This window comes from Culex pipiens, chromosome 1 (assembly GCF_016801865.2).
Source record: "Culex pipiens pallens isolate TS chromosome 1, TS_CPP_V2, whole genome shotgun sequence".
In the NCBI taxonomy this organism is placed as follows: domain Eukaryota; kingdom Metazoa; phylum Arthropoda; class Insecta; order Diptera; family Culicidae; genus Culex; species Culex pipiens.
In genome coordinates this window covers 54,782,897-54,808,065 of record NC_068937.1, presented here as the reverse complement: position 1 = coordinate 54,808,065, position 25,169 = coordinate 54,782,897, and the positions used below count along the sequence as shown (strand labels likewise).

General features: G+C 36.7%; 1 protein-coding gene across 9 annotated transcripts in view; it reads left to right on the top strand.

Moving 5' to 3' along the window:
• LOC120413521 (disintegrin and metalloproteinase domain-containing protein unc-71) overlaps nt 1–25,169 on the top strand; it is a 982,641-nt gene that overhangs the window by 545,085 nt on the left and 412,387 nt on the right. For all 9 annotated transcript variants that reach the window (XM_052707188.1, XM_052707187.1, XM_052707193.1 and 6 more), the window contains one exon: nt 18,174–18,200. In XM_052707188.1, the coding sequence (XP_052563148.1) occupies nt 18,174–18,200 (27 nt within the window). The remainder of the gene's footprint in view (nt 1–18,173; nt 18,201–25,169) is intronic.

Here is a 25,169-nt window from a genome sequence, read left to right as displayed (position 1 = left end):
ACGAATGTTGCGGTGTAACAATGTTACGTTGTTACAATGTTACGGTGTAACAATGTTACGGTGTAACAATGTTACGGTGTAACGAATGTAACGGTGTAACGAATGTTGCGGTGTAACAAGTGTACGGTGTAATCATACTACGAAGTAACGAATGTTGCGGTGTAACAATGTTACGGTGTAATCATATTACGGTGTTACTATGTTACGGTGTAACCATACTGCGGTGTAACGAATATTGCGGTGTAACAATGTTACGGTGTGACCATACTACGGTGTAACGAATGTTACGGTGTAATGAATGTTATATTGGTGGCACACTTGTGACAACGACCATACAAATCTCCATCAAAATATTGGTGGCCCACTTGTGACAACCGCCAAACAAATCTCCATCAAAATATTGGTGGCACACTTGTGACAACGACCATACAAACTTCCATCGAAATTTTCGTGGCACACTTGTGACAACGACCATACAAACTCCTACCAAAATATCCATTGCACACTTGTGACAACGACCATACAAACTCCTACCAAAATATCCATTGCACACTTGTGACAATGACCATACAAACTCCTACCAAAATATTTGTTGCACACTTGTGACAACGACCATACAAACTTCCATCGAAATATTCGTGGCACACTTGTGACAACGACCATACAAACTCCTACCAAAATATCTGTTGCACACTTGTGACAATGACCATACAAACTCCTACCAAAATATTCGTGGCACACTTGTGACAACGACCATACAAACTCCTATCAAAATATTTGTTGCACACTTGTGACAACGACCATACAAACTTCCATCGAAATATTCGTGGCACACTTGTGACAACGACCATACAAACTCCTACCAAAATATCTGTTGCACACTTGTGACAACGACCATACAAACTCCTATCAAAATATTTGTTGCACACTTGTGACAACGACCATACAAACTTCCATCGAAATATTCGTGGCACACTTGTGACAACGACCATGCAAACTCCTACCAAAATATTCGTGGCACACTTGTGACAACGACCATACAAACTCCTATCAAAATATTTGTTGCACACTTGTGACAACGACCATACAAACTTCCATCGAAATTTTCGTGGCACACTTGTGACAACGACCATACAAACTCCTACCAAAATATCCATTGCACACTTGTGACAACGACCATACAAACTCCTACCAAAATATCCATTGCACACTTGTGACAACGACCATACAAACTCCTACCAAAATATTCGTGGCACACTTGTGACAACGACCATACAAACTCCTATCAAAATATTTGTTGCACACTTGTGACAACGACCATACAAACTTCCATCGAAATATTCGTGGCACACTTGTGACAACGACCATACAAACTCCTACCAAAATATCTGTTGCACACTTGTGACAACGACCATACAAACTCCTATCAAAATATTTGTTGCACACTTGTGACAACGACCATACAAACTTCCATCGAAATATTCGTGGCACACTTGTGACAACGACCATACAAACTCCTACCAAAATATTCGTGGCACACTTGTGACAACGACCATACAAACTCCTATCAAAATATTTGTTGCACACTTGTGACAACGACCATACAAACTTCCATGGAAATATTTGTGGCACACTTGTGACAACGACCATACAAACTCCTACCAAAATATTCGTGACACACTTGTGACAACGACCATACAAACTCCTATCAAAATATTTGTTGCACACTTGTGACAACGACCATACAAACTTCCATCGAAATATTCGTGGCACACTTGTGACAACGACCATACAAACTCCTACCAAAATATTCGTGGCACACTTGTGACAACGACCATACAAACTCCTACCAAAATATCTGTTGCACACTTGTGACAACGACCATACAAACTCCTATCAAAATATTTGTTGCACACTTGTGACAACGACCATACAAATTTCCATCGAAATATTCGTGGCACACTTGTGACAACGACCATACAAAATCCTACCAAAATATTCGTGGCACACTTGTGACAACGACCATACAAACTCCTATCAAAATATTTGTTGCACACTTGTGACAACGACCATACAAACTTCCATCGAAATATTCGTGGCACACTTGTGACAACGACCATACAAACTCCTACCAAAATATCTGTTGCACACTTGTGACAACGACCATACAAACTCCTATCAAAATATTTGTTGCACACTTGTGACAACGACCATACAAACTTCCATCGAAATATTTGTGGCACACTTGTGACAACGACCATACAAACTCCTACCAAAATATTCGTGGCACACTTGTGACAACGACCATACAAACTCCTATCAAAATATCCATTGCACACTTGTGACAACGACCATACAAACTTCCATCGAAATATTCGTGGCACACTTGTGACAACGACCATACAAACTCCTACCAAAATATTCATGGCACACTTGTGACAACGACCATACAAACTTCTATCGAAATATTCGTGGCACACTTGTGACAACGACCATACAAACTCCTACCAAAATATTCGTGGCACACTTGTGACAACGACTATACAAACTCCTATCAAAATATTTGTTGCACACTTGTGACAACGACCATACAAACTTCCATCGAAATATTCGTGGCACACTTGTGACAACGACCATACAAACTCCTACCAAAATATTCGTGGCACACTTGTGACAACGACTATACAAACTCCTATCAAAATATTTGTTGCACACTTGTGACAACGACCATACAAACTTCCATCGAAATATTCGTGGCACACTTGTGACAACGACCATACAAACTTCCATCGAAATATTCGTGGCACACTTGTGACAACGACCATACAAACTCCTACCAAAATATTCGTGGCACACTTGTGACAACGACCATACAAACTTCTACCAAAATATTCGTCGCACACTTGTGACAACGACCATACAAACTCCTACCAAAATATTCGTGGCACACTTGTGACAACGACCATACAAACTACCATTGTAATATTTGTTGCACACTTGTGACAACGACCATACAAACTCCTATCAAAATATTTGTTGCACACTTGTGACAACGACCATACAAATTTCCATCGAAATATTCGTGGCACACTTGTGACAACGACCATACAAACTCCTACCAAAATATTCGTGGCACACTTGTGACAACGACCATACAAACTCCTATCAAAATATTTGTTGCACACTTGTGACAACGACCATACAAACTTCCATCGAAATATTCGTGGCACACTTGTGACAACGACCATACAAACTCCTACCAAAATATCTGTTGCACACTTGTGACAACGACCATACAAACTCCTATCAAAATATTTGTTGCACACTTGTGACAACGACCATACAAACTTCCATCGAAATATTTGTGGCACACTTGTGACAACGACCATACAAACTCCTACCAAAATATTCGTGGCACACTTGTGACAACGACCATACAAACTCCTATCAAAATATCCATTGCACACTTGTGACAACGACCATACAAACTTCCATCGAAATATTCGTGGCACACTTGTGACAACGACCATACAAACTCCTACCAAAATATTCATGGCACACTTGTGACAACGACCATACAAACTTCTATCGAAATATTCGTGGCACACTTGTGACAACCACCATACAAACTCCTACCAAAATATTCGTGGCACACTTGTGACAACGACTATACAAACTCCTATCAAAATATTTGTTGCACACTTGTGACAACGACCATACAAACTTCCATCGAAATATTCGTGGCACACTTGTGACAACGACCATACAAACTCCTACCAAAATATTCGTGGCACACTTGTGACAACGACCATACAAACTTCTATCGAAATATTCGTGGCACACTTGTGACAACGACCATACAAACTCCTACCAAAATATTCGTGGCACACTTGTGACAACGACTATACAAACTCCTATCAAAATATTTGTTGCACACTTGTGACAACGACCATACAAACTTCCATCGAAATATTCGTGGCACACTTGTGACAACGACCATACAAACTCCTACCAAAATATTCGTGGCACACTTGTGACAACGACTATACAAACTCCTATCAAAATATTTGTTGCACACTTGTGACAACGACCATACAAACTTCCATCGAAATATTCGTGGCACACTTGTGACAACGACCATACAAACTTCCATCGAAATATTCGTGGCACACTTGTGACAACGACCATACAAACTCCTACCAAAATATTCGTGGCACACTTGTGACAACGACCATACAAACTCCTATCAAAATATCCATTGCACACTTGTGACAACGACCATACAAACTTCCATCGAAATATTCGTGGCACACTTGTGACAACGACCATACAAACTCCTACCAAAATATTCATGGCACACTTGTGACAACGACCATACAAACTTCTATCGAAATATTCGTGGCACACTTGTGACAACGACCATACAAACTCCTACCAAAATATTCGTGGCACACTTGTGACAACGACTATACAAACTCCTATCAAAATATTTGTTGCACACTTGTGACAACGACCATACAAACTTCCATCGAAATATTCGTGGCACACTTGTGACAACGACCATACAAACTCCTACCAAAATATTCGTGGCACACTTGTGACAACGACCATACAAACTTCTATCGAAATATTCGTGGCACACTTGTGACAACGACCATACAAACTCCTACCAAAATATTCGTGGCACACTTGTGACAACGACTATACAAACTCCTATCAAAATATTTGTTGCACACTTGTGACAACGACCATACAAACTTCCATCGAAATATTCGTGGCACACTTGTGACAACGACCATACAAACTCCTACCAAAATATTCGTGGCACACTTGTGACAACGACTATACAAACTCCTATCAAAATATTCGTGGCACACTTGTGACAACGACCATACAAACTTCTATCGAAATATTCGTGGCACACTTGTGACAACGACCATACAAACTCCTACCAAAATATTCGTGGCACACTTGTGACAACGACTATACAAACTCCTATCAAAATATTTGTTGCACACTTGTGACAACGACCATACAAACTTCCATCGAAATATTCGTGGCACACTTGTGACAACGACCATACAAACTCCTACCAAAATATTCGTGGCACACTTGTGACAACGACTATACAAACTCCTATCAAAATATTTGTTGCACACTTGTGACAACGACCATACAAACTTCCATCGAAATATTCGTGGCACACTTGTGACAACGACCATACAAACTTCCATCGAAATATTCGTGGCACACTTGTGACAACGACCATACAAACTCCTACCAAAATATTCGTGGCACACTTGTGACAACGACCATACAAACTCCTATCAAAATATCCATTGCACACTTGTGACAACGACCATACAAACTTCCATCGAAATATTCGTGGCACACTTGTGACAACGACCATACAAACTCCTACCAAAATATTCATGGCACACTTGTGACAACGACCATACAAACTTCCATCGAAATATTCGTGGCACACTTGTGACAACGACCATACAAACTTCCATCGAAATATTCGTGGCACACTTGTGACAACGACCATACAAACTTCCATCGAAATATTCGTGGCACACTTGTGACAACGACCATACAAACTCCTACCAAAATATTCGTGGCACACTTGTGACAACGACCATACAAACTCCTATCAAAATATCCATTGCACACTTGTGACAACGACCATACAAACTTCCATCGAAATATTCGTGGCACACTTGTGACAACGACCATACAAACTCCTACCAAAATATTCGTGGCACACTTGTGACAACGACTATACAAACTCCTATCAAAATATTTGTTGCACACTTGTGACAACGACCATACAAACTTCCATCGAAATATTCGTGGCACACTTGTGACAACGACCATACAAACTCCTACCAAAATATTCGTGGCACACTTGTGACAACGACTATACAAACTCCTATCAAAATATTTGTTGCACACTTGGGACAACGACCATACAAACTTCCATCGAAATATTCGTGGCACACTTGTGACAACGACCATACAAACTTCCATCGAAATATTCGTGGCACACTTGTGACAACGACCATACAAACTCCTACCAAAATATTCGTGGCACACTTGTGACAACGACCATACAAACTCCTACCAAAATATTCGTGGCACACTTGTGACAACGACTATACAAACTCCTATCAAAATATTTGTTGCACACTTGGGACAACGACCATACAAACTTCCATCGAAATATTCGTGGCACACTTGTGACAACGACCATACAAACTTCCATCGAAATATTCGTGGCACACTTGTGACAACGACCATACAAACTCCTACCAAAATATTCATGGCACACTTGTGACAACGACCATACAAACTTCTACCAAAATATTCGTGGCACACTTGTGACAACGACCATACAAACTCCTACCAAAATATTCGTGGCACACTTGTGACAACGACCATACAAACTACCATTGTAATATTTGTTGCACACTTGTGACAACGACCATACAAACCCATCAACATATTGGTGGTACTCTTGTGACAACGACCATAATCCCTTTGAAACTCTTTTGTGACACGTAGTACATGTTCTTCATTTATTTGAAGTGCACTCTTGTGACACGGTGATTTACAGAACGTGCTATAAATCTGAAAAAGGTTTGTGTCTTGAATGATTTAATTTTCCATCATGGATTTTGTGTTTGCCATGGGAAAATCTTTGGTTTTCCTTGATTTTCATCATTTTCTGTTATTTTATTTTATTGCACTACTATGAATATGACTCATTTTTTTTTTGGATTGAGCTTATTTTAATATTTTTTAAAATATTTTAGATAATTTAAGAGAATTTTTATTATTACTCATTAAAAAATCGTGGAAAACTTCGGAAAAGCGAAAAAAATTTCCTCGTTTTCTAAACATTTTGATTGCTTACCGTTGTTTCAAGGTAATCTTATCATAAAAATTTCAAAAACTATTGTTTAACTTAACTAAACTATTGATTTGAGCTTATTTAATTTTGTATGGGAATTCTGTGCACACTTGTGACACGTAGTACATTTTTACTTTCAAAACACACTTGTGACACGTGCTTTTCAGATTTTTAGTTACATTTTATACTGTAACTTTTAGTAGGTTTCACTAAATTAGTCCATACTTGGAGCGTTTGTTCATCGATAGTATACGAACAGATCGCTGTATTCAAAAATAGTTTATCATGTATTGCTGTGAAAATATTCAACCTCAAACTTTAAAAATCGTTTTTCTCGAAAAGTACCAAATGGTCTATGTCACAAGATAGCACACAGCTGACGAAATATCGCTCCAACTCCTAAATCATCTTTGCGTAAAACGGTTGATAATTTATGTTAGATCAACTTCCGGAAGGGAAAGCTGGGAAGGAAATCGGTGGGGCCAAGTGATTGTGTTCTAAAGGTGGCGTGACTGGAATTGGAACTAGAAATAGGACTTGGTTTGTCAAGTAAAATCCTGGACTTTCAGTAGATTTAGTTGAAATTTTATTTTTATTTGTGGGTGACTTAAATGGGGTTGTTCCCGTTATTATTGCCATTTAGTTGGTCCACTTTCATCGGCTTTATTTCGCAACATCAAACATTTTTAAGTTAAACTGTTAAAATTCAGTTTGAGGTTTTAATTGAATCTTATGTACCGTACCTCTTATAGAATTTCAACTCATTTTTGGAATATTTTCCAACTGGTAACGTTTGTCTCAAAATTTATATTTTTAACACATGTACGGGAGTAGGACACACAAGATCCCTGCACTTTTTTTTGTAAAAAAAAGTTCTCAATAGCGTTTAACAAATAGTTGCGTTGAAAGTTCTTATTTTGAATTCCGGAGTGACTTTGATAATTCTAGTTTTTCTTGTTGAAATCAAAATTAAGGTGCTAAAATTTTATTTCAACGTCAAATTTACCATCACTAAGTTTCCTTAACTAAGCTAAAATAATAAAAAAAAACAGTTTCATATTGGGTTTAATCAGTTTAACAACGAACAAACAAATTTTAGTTAATTTGATTAAAAGTAAGAAATTCGCCTAAAATTTGTTAAAATTAGTTTTGTTTATAATATCATCGATTCATATTGCATTTTAAACTGAATTCGATGCACGAATAAAAAAACGCAATTTATGTTTAATGTTCAACTGAAAATGCCAATAAATTTTGAGATTTTATTTGATATTTACAAACTTATTTTATCTTCTCCTTTTGTCCAAAGAATGCGGAAAATGCGTTTTCCGATTCAAAATCAGGATCACTTTGAGAACACCGAGCCACGTAGCCCAGTGGTAACGCTTCCGCCACGTAAGCGGTAGATCGGGGTTCAAATCCCGGCTCGGATCAACAACACTGGTTGGAAAAGTATGTCGATTCAAAATTCAAATCCTTAAAAAAAATGTGGGGCAATTTAGAGTTACAATTTATTTTTATCGAACATGCAATCAGAACAAGTCTTATGCTCTAATAGTTGCAAAGTTACGAGCAAATGAAAAAAAAAGTTTTTTTGGAAAACCGCCAAAAAAGAGGATGGTCCCATCGGCACCTAACTTAGGATTTCTGATAACTAAGTTTTCCAGTTGACGCTCGGACACTGAAGCGACCGCAAGTGCTTTAGACTGTGCTCCGGCATCAGCGTTGCTTTGTCACACGTTTGTGACCTAACCTCTTTTTTCTAAACGGAATTTACTACGGAAACAAAAATGGACAAAACCAGGAAGAACACGTTGAAAATAGTTTTCGGGACCGCGGCCAAGATACCACAGCACATGGACGTATTGCGATTTGTTGGAGGAACGTTGAAGATATCAGCAGCCAGCGTACATTCGATCTACAAGGACGAAAACGAACAACAGTTTTACATCAAGTTCATTGATGACGTCGCGTTTAACCTGTTCACCGCCACCATCGAAGAGCAGTACACCTTCGAGTACATCGACCTCAGCACCTCCGTCGTTCGCCTGGATGTGGCCAGTAGCCTGTTCCGGTACGTACGAATCTTCAACCTGCCGCCCGAAATAGAGGATAAAGACATTGCCACGGTTTTGGGACAGTTCGGCGTGATCAGGCAACATGTTCGAGAGAAATACCCGGCGGCGTACGGATTCTCCGTGTACAGCGGCGTAAGAGGTGTGCATATGGAGATTTCCAAGGAAATACCAGCGAATCTGTTCATCGGCCACTACAAGGCGCGGCTCTATTATGAGGGCCTTAAAAATAAATGTTTTTACTGCAAAGGGGAAGGTCACCTGAAGGCCACCTGCCCCAAGCTAGCCAGTAACAAAGCGCAGCAAAATGGCGGACAGTACAGCCATGTGCTCGCAAATGCGATCATCGGGTCGGGAACAAAGCAGAACGTTCCATCGCTAAACATGACGTTACTGCCAGTACCGCCGTACAGAGGTGCTGGATGCAAGGACGGTGGACCCGAGCGACCGCCGATTGAGGCCGATCAACAGACCGGCACGAGCGCAGCTGACACGAGCGCGGCTGGCACGAGCGCAGCCGATGCGTGCGTAGCTAACACGAGTTTCGCGGCTACAGGCGCTGCCGAGACGAACACGCTGCAGGATCGCAGCGTTTCCAACATTACGATCCTGAGCGACAACACGATGGATCAAGGGGATGGAGAGGGAACGGAGTCGTATCCGGACATCTCGTCTGACGAAGCGAGCTCGCCCTTCACTTTGGTTGACCGATCGAAGCAGAAAAAAACGCAGCTTACCATCCCGAACGAAGACACGAGCAAGCTGGACAGCCCGATCGATGCGATCGGTGATCGGTCACGAGGATCGACCCGAACGCCTGATACGGAGAGAGGATCCAGATCTCGCAGCCAGCGAAGGCCGGGCCGGCCACGTAAGTAGACGACGATAACTCGGTACGATAATATCACTAAGACATTCAACGTCAGGGTGTGGAAGGGATGTTCAAAAAATGTTTCTATCCGTCGGTTTTGCGAAATTTTATCCATTCTTTTGCAATTTGTTCTAATTCATTCATATTTCTCTAATGGCTCTCATACGTAATATCGCTGCAATCAATCTTAATGCTATTTGCTCTACGGTGAAAAAACTTTTATTGCGAGACTTTGTTTGGAACAACGATTTGGATATTATATTCATGCAAGAAGTTGCATTTGAAAATTTCGCATTTATCAATTCTCACAAAGCTCTGATCAACATAAGTCCTGATGGAAAAGGTACGGGAGTGCTTTTACGCAACAATATTGAATATTCTGATCTTATAATGAACACCAACGGAAGGATAACATCGCTATGTATCGACAATTTGAATTTTATCAACATTTATGCACATTCAGGGAGTGGTTTTAAGAAAGAGCGAGACCAATTATTTACAGTTGACACACTGATTCACTTCAAGGAAGGTAGAGAGAATGTTATGCTCGGCGATTTTAATTGTATTATTCACACAGAAGATTCAAACAGTGCTGTGAAAAATATATCTACGGGATTGAAAAACTTGATTTCATCAATGAATTTTATTGATGTTGAAAAGAAAATTAAGGGAAACGATACATTTTTCACCTTTTACCGTAACGGATCAAAGTCACGTTTGGATAGAATTTATGCTTCCAAATATTTTTGTGATTCTGTAACAAAAATTGAAACTAAACCAACAGCTTTCTCTGACCACCATTGTGTTTTTGCAAAATATAAAGTTTTAGATTTATTAAATGTTTCTTACTTGGGAAGGGGATACTGGAAATTAAATTCATCTCTGTTGAACGATGATGAAATAAACTCAAAATTTGGCAGTGTATATAGAGATTTGCAAAAAAGAAACTCTCATAGTGATATTAATTTTTGGTGGAATTCAGTATTTAAATCGAGTGTTAAGAAATTTTACAAAAATGAAAGTTATTTGTTCAATCAGCAGTTTAATAGAGAGAAGAATTTTTACTATGTTTGTTTAAATGAATTATTTGATTTACAGAAAACTGGTGCAGAAGTCACATCGGATCTGGAAATAGTCAAATCAAAATTGATGGAGATTGAGAATAGACGAATTAATTTATGCAATTACAAACTTAAAGCAAATTCACTGTTATCGGACGAAAAATTAGGCTTGTTCCAAATCTCTACGAAAATTACTCGTAGCATGACTTCTAACGTTATGAAATTAAGAATAAATGGGGAAATTACATCCGACACAACGAAATTAAAAAAAATATTATTTGATCACTATCAATGCAATTTTCAAAAGCAGCCAAATTCTGATATAGAGTACGAAAACGTGTTAAAATTCATTAAAACTAGTCTAGACAACAATGATCATCAAGCTCTTCTTAAACCTATTGAAGAGGGAGAGTTACTATTGATTATAAAAACAGCATCAAAACGAACTAGCCCCGGACCCGATGGACTTTGTTATAATTTTTATCTAAACCACTTTGAACTTTTGAAAATTGACCTTTTAAATTTATTTAATTCGTATCTAATCCATGGTGCTTACCCACCGGCCAGTTTTTCTGCAGGTATTATTACACTCATCCCGAAGAAAGGAGATAATTATGATTTATCCAACAAACGACCAATTAGCATGTTAAATACAGATTGTAAATTATTTACAAAAATTTTATGGAATAGAATACAGCCACTGTTAGATAAACTTATCGGGCCTGGCCAAGCAGCTTGTGTCACCGATCGTTCGTGCGTTGACAATCTCCGCACATTTCGAAATATTCTCATTAAAGCAAACGCATCAAAAAAATTCAAAGGAATTCTCATGAGCCTAGATCTAGAAAAAGCTTTTGATCGGGTTGATCACGACTTTCTATGGGCCGTCTTGGCGAAATTTAACTTCCCAGCTAGTTTTATAAATTGTTTAAAAAAGTTATATAAAAATGCAACTTCACAAATTTTGTTTAATGGGTTTCTCACTTCCGCAATTCGTATCTTAAGTTCAGTAAGGCAAGGATGTCCATTAAGCATGGCATTATTTGCCCTTTACATTGAACCACTCATCAGAATGTTATATGAAAATATTTTTGGTTGTCTCATTGCTAACAATTTTGTGAAGGTTGTTGCATATGCAGATGATCTGAATATTTTAGTAAGAAACAATCACGAGTTTGATACTGTCTTGCAGTTGGTGAGTTATTTTAGCATATACTCTAAAATAAAACTCAATTTTGCAAAATCTCAGTATCTTCGATTTAACGGTTGCTTATCTGGTCCACATCAAATTAAAGAAGTGGAGTCTTTAAATGTTTTAGGAGTTTTAATTTGCCAAAATTTCAATAAATTAGTTGAAATTAACTATGATAGCTATTTGAACAAATTAAAATACACATTAGGTTTACATCAGAAACGTATTTTAAATTTTTTCCAGAAAGCGTGGTTGTTGAACACTTACGTTCTGTCCAAAATTTGGTATATTTGTCAAATATTTCCTCCAAATAATAAACATTTAGCAGCGATAAAATCAATCTGCGGACAGTTTATTTGGCAAGGATTTATCTTCAAGGTTCCTAGAAATGGATTATATTTACCGGTTATTAAAGGTGGTCTCGCTCTGACAGATGTAGAATCAAAAGCAAAGTCTCTTTTTATTAAAAACATTCTTTATAGTAACGCTGATGGAAACGCACCTTTGGACAACTTCATGTTAGGACAAATCAATAATAGTACTTTAACTAGAAATATGCGAGAATGGATCGTAAAAGCTGATGAACTCAAACTTGAAAGCCATTTAAACAGCAGCAAAAAAAATTATGATTTCTTCATTCACAGTTTAAACATCAAATGTAAAACAATGGAGGACATGCCTAATTTAATGTGGTCAAATTTGTTAAACAATTTAGATTCAAATTTTTTAAATTCAAAGTGTAAAACCGTACTGTTTTGCATCTTTAAGGACATAATTTTACACAAAAAGAAATTGCATTTATACGGAATAAGAGGGACGGACTCGGAGTTTTGTGAGAATTGCGGTTTAGTAGAATCAGTTAGTCACTTAATAAAATATTGTCAAACATCCGAAGAAATTTGGAGATGGTTAAAAAATATTCTGAACAAAAGACTCAAAATTTTAGTAAAGGATCCTGATGAGCTTCTATCATTGAGTATCGGTGATAGGGACTTTAAATACAAAGCAGCACTTTGGCTGACTGTGCAAACGATAGTTTATAATTTAGAAAAACGAGGTTTTGGGGATTTGAATGAATTTAAACAAGGCATAAGAATCGTTCGTTTCAATAATAAAGCTATTTTTGAGCGTCATTTTAAGCATTTTTTGAACATCTTCTAGAAACATCCAAAGTTAAATTATCTCTACCGAGCTTATTTGTCGTCTTATTTGCAAGTGGTGAAATGTAAATTCAAGAAAAATGTTGTAAAATAAAGTGAAAAAAAAAAAAAAAGTTCCCTTAACTAAGTTAACTAAGTGGTCTGAATGGATGAAGGTTGAGCCCAAAAGTGTACTCAGTTGACATGGAATTGTCCAAATCATGATCAAGAATTTGAAAACCTTAGAGTTTTTAAAGATTATCGGTTTTTATTTTCAAGGCTTTGGAACTTTATCTAATTGAACCAAGTCCTACGAATTTGGAAACTTCACAAGTTTTCAAGTGCCTTAGCGCTTTTAAAATCCAAAAAAGATATTTTTTTTCTTTCTTGTGGAATTTTTTACTTAGCCTTAAATTATTGTTTTATACTCTTAAGAAGGTTTAAAAATGTCATCAATTCTCAATGAGGAAATATCGATTTTTTTCTAAGTTGGATTTTATTTCGTATTTTTTTATTTTCTTATTAACATCACATTCGAGCTCTGCGACCCCGTTTTAGTTAAATTTGAATGGTTGATTGACTTATGGCCTATCTACAATCACTTAGCTTAGAATAGTTAAGTAAAGTAAAACTTAGAAAATGTACACAACTTACGGCCGTCATCCACAGTCAACTTAGAAAATTTGCTGGGCTGATATACGTTGCTATGCAGTTGTTTGTTTACCTTTGATATGGAAACGTCAACTTACCGTAGATTTTGAAATTTTCCAAACCATACGTCAAGTTTCTAATTTTATTCCTTTTCATTGTAGAAGATCAGATTTATTTCCATTGATTCAAACTCCTAAGCTAAGTGAAATTTTCTAAGTTAAGTGATTGTAGATAGGCCATTAGAAACGTTCAAATGCAATTTTTCAGTATCCCGTAATCGCCATTTTAGCCGCCATCTTGGATTTAAAAATTCTAAATCACTTTAGAGTAGTTTAAGGAACAAAGAAAAATAATGTTTGGCAGGTTAAGCACTCGCTCCTCACTCCGTCCAATTTGTTGATTTTCACAACTTGTTTTGTAAAACTGTTGATAGAAACTTGCTTGCTCACTTCCTATTGAGCTATTTATTACTCAGTTTCAGTTAAAACGCCTTTTATGAGCTGTAATTAAACGTCAAAGTGCTGATATGACAACATTAGAGGCACGCTAGAGTTGGATGCTTTTCCCCTACTAGAATTTTAGCAGAGATTCCAAAATATTCTAATTTTAAATATCGGCTAAATAATTTTCAAGTAAAGAGAAATACGATCACACAATTATCATGAAAATCAATTTTTGTGTACAAAAATACTGCATAGGTCATCCTTGTGGCCCTGTTGGTTATCACATCAAATCAAATCAAAAATTATTTAATTTTAATAGGGAAGTTGTGATGAATTAACAAAAAAACTACTTTATTTTTTAAGATTTTTTTTAGATAATTTTTATTTTTTTTTTCTATTTTCAAAGTATTTTTTTATTATTTTAATGGATAGCAGTGTAATTCATAATTCAAAATTAACTAATGGGTAATTCTCCGTCAACTCACACAGCAGTTGCCCCGACCCCTCTTCGATTTGCGTGAAACTTTGTCCCATGGAGTAACTTTTGTCCCTGATCACGAATCCGAGGTCCGTTTTTTGATATCTCGTGACGGAGAGGCGGTACGACCCCTTCCATTTTTGAACATGCGAAAAAAGAGGTGTTTTTCAATAATTTGCAGCCTGAAACGGTGATGAGATAGAAATTTGGTGTCAAAGGGACGTTTATGTAAAACTAGACGCACGATTTGATGGCGTACTCAGAATTCCAAAAAATTTTTCATCGAAAAAAACACTAAAATTTTTTAAAAATTCTCCCATTTTCCGTTACTTGACTGTAAAAATTTTTGGAACTTGTCATTTTATAGGAAATTTTTAATTTCGAATCTACATTGACCCAGAAGGGTCATTTTTTCATTTAGAACAAAATTTTTCATTTTAAAATTTCGTGTTTTTTCTGACTTTGCAGGGTTATTTTTTAGAGTGTAATAATGTTCTGCAAAGTTATAGAGCAGACAATTACAAAAATTTTGATATATAGACATAAGCGGTTTGCTCATACACATGACGAGTTATCGCGATTTTACGAAAAAAAGTTTTGAAAAAGTTGGTCGTCATCGATCATGGCCATTCATGGTCACCCGCGACAGACACGAACGACAAAACAAAGATAAACGCAAAAAGTAACTTTTTCAAAACTTTTTTTCGTAAAATCGCGATAACTCGTGATGTTTATAAGAAAAGTCCTTATGTCTATATATTTAAATTTTTGTATTGTCTGCTCTACAACTTTGTAGAACATTGTTATACTCCAAAAAATAACCGTGCAAAGTTAGAAAAAACACGAAATTTTAAAGTGAAAAATTTTGCTTTAAATGAAAAAAACTGACCCTTCTGAGTCAATGTAGATTCGAAAAGCACATTAAATTTCCTATAAAATGACATGTTCCAAAAAAATTTACAGTCAAGTAACGGAAAAAGGGAGAATTTTTTAAACTTTTTTTGTGTTTTTTTATGAAAAATACGTTTTTTCGGAATTCTGAGTATGCCATCAATTTGGTTGTCTAATTTTACATAAAAGTCCCTTTGACACCAAATTTCTATCTCATCACCGTATCAGGCTGCAAATTATTGAAAAACACCTCTTTTTTCGCATGTTCAAAAATGGAAGGGTTCGTACCGCCTCTCCGTCACGAGATATCAAAAAACGGACCTCGGATTCGTGATCAGGGACAAAAGTTACCCCTTAGGACAAAGTTTCACGCAAATCGAAGAGGGGTCGGGGCAACTTTTCCTGATTTCGTGTGAGTTGGTAGAGAATTACCCTAATAATAATGACAAATTAATGCAATCCAATAAAGTACTTTTTCCAGAAGATCTTATAGCCCATGGGTTTTTTATGTTGATAGGATCTTTTGAAAAATAAAGCGAGAAATAACTTAATGAACTGGCCTGAATTTTATTTATAATTGATTGTGTACTTTCTTAAAAGCAAAATTTTAAATTTAATTGAATTTATTTCAATTTGTTTTGAAAAATTAATAATACATAATATGAACAGTTAACATGGTTTTCTAAGTTAAAATGGAAACTTTTTGAAATAATGATCTTTTGACCAATGCTCAGGAAACTGAGATGAATAAATTTGGAAAATTTATCATCAATTCAAAGGTTTTGAGAATTTTGTTTTGGATGCGAAAGAAATTGAATAATTTTCAGATGTTTTATATTTTAATAAACTCGATAAATTTAACATTTCCTCAGAATTGAACCGTTGAAATTTGCAATCAAATTATACACGAAACAAGACGTACAAAAATCGAAACCATTCGCACTACCACCCATAGGTCTTGGTGGTAAACTATACAGTGTAATGAAAAAAATATATATATATATATTTATTATAATTATCAAACTAAAAAGCTAAAGCTTACAATTTATGAAAGATGACGATTTTGGATTTCAGAATTAATTTCATAACATTCAGTACCTACATGAAAACCCTAATAATTTTAATAAAAGAAGACTTCAAAAATTTGGAAGCTTGTGAGTAGACTTTCAAGTACCATCAACACTGCCACAACCTCCCAAAAAGAGAGTGTGCCTTCAGAGGCAAGCTGTTGTTGTGACAGTTATTATGCTGAGCAAGAGCAAAATTTTTTTATGTCTCCGGTGTGAAACGATACGTCGTAAACTTTTTTTTATCAATAATTTTCACCATAAAAGGCGCCACCACACACCGCGGAGAAGTTTTTCCGTCGTTGGTGGCATTTTCTTTGTCAAGGGGGAGGGAAAACTTGTGGAAAACCTTATTTTTAGGGGAGGGTGGTTTTCCACGTCACCAACCTCGCAGCCGCGCAGAGGGGCGGGGGAAATTATCAATTATCAGTCATTACACGGGGCACGTGAAAGTTGGCGAATAATAACTTTTACGGGCGACCGGTGGGGGAAGCAGGAATGTCGCCGTCGAAAGGTAAAAGCTGTTATGGTTTGAGGAAGAGTGCCATAAAACGTCAAAATGATGCATTTCTGTGCGGGGCCACTTCCTGGTGTCTGTGGGTCATATTCACACGTCTTTTCGGAAACTTTTTGGAAGAGCGAAGATAAAGGCAAGCTTTACGAGCGCGCCAGGCCGCCCAGGACGAGTGTCAATTTGGGTGCAATTCATTCCGAATAAAAGTGATGGGCGTGTGTGTTGGTGGCAGGGCATGAAATGTGGGGGAAAAGTGGGACGAAAAGGCTTTTCCTGCAATTTGAGCAAGTGTCATAAAACCGTAAAGAGCAAGTGAGCCAATGAGGTTGAGGGAAGACGTCTGCTCTGTGAGATTGTTTTAAGTACGAATTTAAAGTTGCGAAAGAACTTTAAAGAAATATTGTATGGTTTTACAGAGAAATTTTGTTTGAAGTAATTTGATCTAAGCTATTTTAAATTCTATTTTAAATGTTTTCTTTTGTAATATCTGCCTCCTATTTTAAATTTCAATTTATGGAAATGAACTTGAAGAATCGAAAAGAGCTTGTAATATAAAGATTTGTTTACTTCAAACTCAATGCTATAAAAAATGTGTTTGTCTTGATGTATTTCATTGCTTTCTTTAACAATCTTGCTTTTTGTCATTTTAAGCTTCTCAAATTGCTTTCGTTACTTTATTTCCTGCACCCAATTCCACTGTTACTGTACGATAATTGTCTGTAAGTGTGTGTGTGTGGCACGTATCTCCCACCCAAATATATACAGTTTCCATTTTTCATTTGTTTGTAAAGAATAACCAAAACTCGAACAATCCATTTCATTAAAACGTCACTAATTGATGCATCTTGTTTCGTCCATTTTTCCACGGCTAACAGTATCCACAACCACGAGGACGTTCGAGGGTAAGTTATTTTTTTCTTGTAAATAATCATAAAACATCGCATAAAAATCACAACAAAAACAACGATGAAATTTAAAAATATTTGAAATCTCAAGATATGCATCAAGCATTAAAAATAATGCAAAAATAACTATCTTTGGAAAAGAATATATCACAGATGGTAAAACTATGAATATCTGAGGATAAAATTGGGCTACTTTTTAAACAAATTATTACTATGTTTTTACATTTCCTCTAAATTGAAATTTTGAGGATAAAAAGTCCAAGGACGTGAGATCAAACAGACAAAAAGCTGAAAGAGATGGACTTTGAATGGGCAAAATGTAGTCATAATAGAATTCAAACCAAACATTCTTCGAGCAATTTATGTTTTTTTGTTGAATCTTTATTCGGAGCAGATTGAGACCGGTTTGAGACCATTGTTGATATCAATTTATTTTATTTTTTTAAGTATCCGATAAAAAAATATAATCAAATTACCTAAAAAATTTCAATGCGTTTGCTCAAATTTCAAGCCCATTCAAAATTGAGATTACTTTTTAAAATGGGTTGGATTTCAAATTGAAATGTTAGTGAGTTTTTATATACCTTCAAAAACAGCAGTTTTTGCTAATTTTCACCAAGTCCAAACACCCTTTTTGAGATTTGAAGGTTTCCAAAAGTATTTTCCGCAGGGTTGCATGAATTATAATTTTCAACACAATCGCCAAAGCAGTGGTGAGGGCCAGCCAGCATTGTAGTTCGGTCCTTTCGTGCTGCAAACAGTCAGGGTCTGCAGCAGGAAAGGGACATGACGTCACAGCAGCATGGAAATTCTAAAGAAAATGGTTCTTTTTCGAGGGTGGGACGCGGTGGTGACACGAATGAGTCGTCGACCATTTGCACTCCATTTATTGTTGTGCTCGGGTGAAACAAACGAAAAAAAATGGCTGCTCTTCTGAGAAGGAGAGCACCGAAAGATCTCAACACTGAATGCAGTGTTGCAAACACACCCCAGAAAGGAAGCAGGAAGGAGTTGCAACACAAAAACGCTGCATTCACAGTGACACAGTGTAAAGGAGTGTTGTGGGGGGAGCAGGGGGAATCAACTCTACTGGTTGACTGACGGTCGACAGGAGTCTCTCTAGAGGGCCAGCGCAGCCAGTTGGCGAGGGTAGAGGTTTCTCTCACTTCCTGAAGTGGGGGCGTGAAAAAATGCAGTGAACACGTTATAGCAGTGACGTACCGAAGTTTAAATATAATAATACACTTTTTGAAATTTTGTATCATGAAATCTTTTGTAACATACGATCATGATACTCCGGTAAACCAAGTCTGAATATTTTTTATCCATTGAAACATTGTAATAATGTCATAGTTAAATTCAACAGTGACAGTTTATTTTTAATATTCTTTACTATGAAAATTTCAAATATTGATATGGTACACTCCATTTTCGGGTTAACGGGTTGAGGAACTTTTTTTCTGCGAAAATCTATACTTCTCATTTTTTATGATTTGTTTTGTTTGATTTTCATTATTTTTATTTGCAATTATCTTATTACGTTACGCGTTTCGGTCATTTCCTCGTTTATGAATCAAATTTGGAAGACATTTCTGAGGATGGTGGGGCCAGTTGCCCCATTTTGACATACCTGTGCACGCTAGGGCTATCATAATCATTTGCTTTATATTTTTGTTATCATATTTTTACTGTCCCTATTCATTTGTTGCATAGTTATTCATGTTTTCTGCTACAGAATGCTACCATTTTCATTGAAATGCAATGACACAGTCTGCATTCTAATTTTCAAATACAAGAAATATTAATAACAAGCACAGCCAAAGTTCCCCCTGAAAAAAAATCTAATTTTTAAAAACATTGTCTAACAAAACAACCCAAACTTCAACCAATCAACATTTCTAACATTTTCATAGTTCTTCTTTCCAATGCTTAGGCCAAAAACTCGATTTAATATCACCAGAGGTGAAATAGAGCCTTTCTTACAAAATGATGAAACTCCGACAAATATATTGGTGCAATTAATTTTTCAGAAACATAATGATACCACCCAGTGAGAATCTGACCTAAAGATTCTAATCTTTTTAGGCTAAACCTCGAATGCATTTTTTTTTAATTTCAGAGGTACATTTTGGGTCGCAAGATAATTATATTTAATTCAGAAAAAACATATTGGATTGACGTTATTACAAAATAATAAAGGGTACTCAGTCTTTAATGTTAGTCTATGATTAACCTAAAAAAATATGTATCGATATTGCACAGTGTCGATCTATTATGAGAAGTCAGAAAGAACACATTCGTCGATCTTTCAAGCATTTGTCGAACATTTGTCGATCTTTCGAGCCGGGACTTTGAATTTGATGTTCAGTATATGATTCTGTGTAAAACCAAAAATTTAATAGGAAAAAATAGGGTTAAAAATTAGACGTAAAACACTAATATGGCTACATCCCTGGAAATAAATTTTGGAAAAGCTTCAAATTTTGGACCCAAGCAGTTTATGGCACATGTTTTCGAATGGCTTTTTGTTTGAAACTGAATTCTTTTAATTTGATAGTGTTATCTGTAAAATTTTCCAAAAAATACCTCTAAAAATGGCTTTGACCACATTTCGTCGCCATCGTGCTAACTTGTCGTACGTGCATTTTGGGCCAAATTGAGTTAAGAACGCCATTTTGTGCAGCTCACAATGCCTCACCTTTTGACCTTCACAGATCCCCAAAATTCGATTTCAATCCTGAGATATTCAACAAAAACCGAAAAAACTCCGTGCATTTTTGTCACTTTACATATGAAAGTAGTTTCAATCTTGTCGTGCTATCTTGTCACTCCATGAAAATTGATGTAAGTGCGACAAAAGGCCAAAGGGATTTCAGGCCAGGAAAGTCAGGATGCGTTTGTCGCACGTACAAGCTAGACTACCCTAAACATTTGTAATTATAACTCGGGACTCCAGCAACCAACTTCAACCAAACTTTGGGACAATGCACAGAATGGTGAGCCAAACAAAACGTGTTTGTCATTGTTTACATTGCGTGCTCTCGTTTTTGAATATTCAAGGTCAAACATTAAAACGCATTTTTCTCGGAACGTCAAAATGGCGGGTGCGACAAGATAGCACGACGACGTCGATTTACTGGTCAAAAATTGTGAATCGAAAAATAAAATGTGCGTCTCCGACCCCACAGCTACAAATCAGAATTATAAAAATTGTGGGTTTTACGAGCGGGCTCCAAATTTTTAAGAGCGGATACAGACATCGCTCAAGTATTTCAGAAAAAGAGCTCTCAAAAATCAGACTTTGAGTTCCGGGTTTCGGGCCAAAATTCAATCGAAAGAGCGCATCTAAACCTTCAATTTAGTAATAGGATTTTTTTCTGGGACGATTCCTCGCCGTGCACGATTTTTTAAGAATTCTGAGAAAAGCGTTTTTTGAGTGGTGCGCTGGAAGTGGGGACGCGATGTCGTGATTATTCAGGTTAATTTTGTGTGTGCTTTTGTGTCGCTGTTCGTTAGGAGTGAGTGATTGTGGTAATCAAATGAGAGTGCATAATTGGTAAAGGGAGCGCGTTGTCGTAAAAAATATTCGGAGTGAAAAGTTTTTTTTTTTGTGCCTTTTGTTTCGCATTTTTGTCGTGAATTGTATGCTGTGACGAGGCCACTCGCTTGCTTTACTGAATTAATTGCGTCTTGAGCGTCATTTTCGTTAAATAATTTGTGTTTTATGTGCTTGTGTAATCTTAATTAACTGCTTTGTGATTTTCAAAGCCCTTTCGATAACAACGTTGATCGGAAGGCACGACGTCGGGTATGTTTACATTTTTTGAATATGGTTTTTTTTTACGGTGAAAAAGCCATTTTTATATAATGATCGAAAGACGCGCTGACATTTTGGAACTTCGAGATAATAGTGGAGCAAAATAACTGTGTGTGAGTGATTTTGTGTGTTAACCAGAAAGACCTTCCCATAGCATCGTTGCTCGGAAGGCTCGCTGACGGGTCTGTTATGAAAGTCCTCCCCATAGCATCGTAGCTCGGGAGGCATCAAAAAGACAATACCTTATCTTACTAACCCAAACAAATAATAATCACGTGATGCTTGAAGGAGATGCTGTGGATTCCACTCAACGGTCTCAAGCGGTATCAACAAGTATACAGCAATTCCCCACGGAAACAGCATGATTCGAAAAAAAAAGTTCTCCGATCGAGCTCAATTTTTTTCTGGGGGATCCTTGGCCGAAATAATTAGACCCGTATTTTTTTTTGTTTGGCCATTAGGGTGACCTAATGTCCTAATGTATCTCCGCGCCATTTCATCCGATTTTAGCTGTCCTAGACGCAAAAGAAAGGTGATTAGTTTGGCTATTTTGGAAAAATAGTAAGAAGTTTCAAAAATCTAGCTTAACATTTGAAAAGATCGTATGAAAACTTAAAATGCTATTTTGAAGGTCTCGAGACCGAAGAGCCTATGTCTGAAAACATATTTATCGGATTCCTCGGAAAATTTCACATAACATATCAAAAAGTGGTGAAGTTATGTTTTTTTTTTAAACTGGGTTTTTCGACGCGCCACGCGCAAAAATGGGAAAATGACGAAAATGGGAAAAAAACGACTTTTTTCACTGAAATTGCGATAACTTTAAAATTTCAGCGATGGCCTATAGGTGTTATAAAACCAAAAGTTGCGTCTTTTAATTACGAAAATTTTGATACCCTAACATGTCATTTTACTTCCTCATCCGATGGAAGGTTGGAGCAGATGGGAATCGAACCCAGAATCTTCCGCTTACAAAGCGGACAGCGTAACCATTCGGCCACGCACTGCACATGACATGATGCTTGATGAGCCTGCAACTTCAATTATCGGACTAACATTCCTCCCTTTCGTTGAACTGCAGGCTTCTTGGGAGGGCGCCGGTATTGACTAATAAAGTAGGGATCTTCAGAGGTTAAACAGTGAACGGATGGTTAGCTCCCACTGATCATTTTTGATTCATTGTTTAACTTCAGCTTATCTATCAATAACGGAGTAGCAGCTCATTGGCAGTCAGCCATGTTCATGCCAGGGTTGCGAATGAGCGAGCGCTCACGGAAGGCTTGCTCGCTCCAGCTGGAGCGTGAGTTTTTATCAGGTAGCTCGTGCTCGCTCACGCTCACCGGAGCGTTTTGCGCTCACGTGAGCTGGTGAGCCAAAGTAGGTAGTTGTTTTTTTCCTGTTGAAGCATCTGCCTGTTTGAAACGAAGTTTCAAAGGCAATGAAATGGATTTGATCAGCGAACGTCTTACGTCTATTTAAAACCTAGACATTTTTCGAACAAGGAACAAAGAACTAATTTCATAAAGTAAACATTCATTGACGTGAAGAGATGCACTGTTTATTCACAAATCAAATCCATATTGGACCATATTGTATTGTTGTTATTTACAAAAATATTGACAATTTATGTATATTTTATTTATTTTTAAATAATCTTTTAAACAGTTTCAATCATCCTTGTTCAAAAAATCATATATAACTTGTAATTGAATATTTTCAAAGGTTTGGTTGCGAAAGTGTTGAATAAAATCTACTTGTTGCAAGAAGAGCCCACCTTTTCGTGGTGAAAAATATTGACAATTTATTTGATTTGAGTCAAAAGGGTTATTTCAACCCTTAGGAATTTTGAGGCATATATTTAAAATAGAACTGTTTCAAAAATTTTACCCTATTTTCTAAAATCTTTGCCAAATAAAGACTTACCTTATAAAAATGATTAGCCGTTTCTAATCACTGAATCACTGAAAGATTTAATAAACGGAATAACTTTTTTTTAATGGTAGCTCATTCTGACCCGCAATCTGTAAATGTAGTCATAACACTGATTAGGTACATAAAAACAGTTTAATGTTATATTTTAATCAAAAAAGCATTTAACCATCGAGCTTACAGCATTTAATAATCGAGCTTACCAAAGCATATATCCTCTTGAATCAATTCATTGTTTTGTAAGTTTTTCTAAGGTTTATAGGCCCTTTTATTTAGGCGTCTATACCCCTACGCCCCTCTCTGCTACAATAAGGCCTTTGAATTCTAAAATATTTATACTTTCGACTGCATGTCTAAAAAATTATTTGACCCTTGCGAATTCAACCTTTTATTTAAAAACATGATTGATGAAATTAAGCTATTCCAATTAATATATCATAAAATTTGTTCACAAATTCATATTTCCACAGCCCTACTGCACCTGACGCAAAAAATCCATCTAGAATTGAAAAAAAAAACTTTCTCAAAAACGTTAAATGATTAGCGACACGTCCAAAATGAGCGCTCCGTGAGCGAAATATGAGCGCGAGCGCGAGCGTGGAGCAAACGTGAGCTGAAAAAATCGGAGCAAACGTGAGCGCGGGCAAACGTGAGCTAGCTCGCGCAGCGCTCCTCCTCACGAATGAGCGAAAAGTGAGCGCTCACGAGCGCGTGAGCACATGATCTGATTTTTCCTAGCATTACCAATTTTGAAACATTTGAATTTTACAGATTTATTGCTATTTATTGTTACAAAAAATCAAATACATTGTTCTTATTTAAAATTATTAGTTTTCCTACGTTACTGATTTTGAATCGTTTCAGCCGGATTAACAAATAAAAAAAATGAATGACTCGCAGAGAATTGCTCATAATTGATTTTCATTTTTTAATCTTAATCTTTTAACAATGTGAAAAATTCTTATAAATTTTTCCGAATATTTTCTACACATTTTTTTAACATAATTCTTCATTGTTTATAAAATGATTGAAATGAGAAACACAACAAATTTACCAGATCAAACTTTTACTCCGCCACTGCTGTTTTCCACAGCAAAAAAAATAAGCGATTATTATTTTCCAAGTTCCCCGAGTGACAGGGTGGTCCTTTGCGTTTTCTTCATCGCGCTTATTATGCTGCCAACAAAAGCTCACTCTCTCTTTCTTTTCGAGCAGCTGCA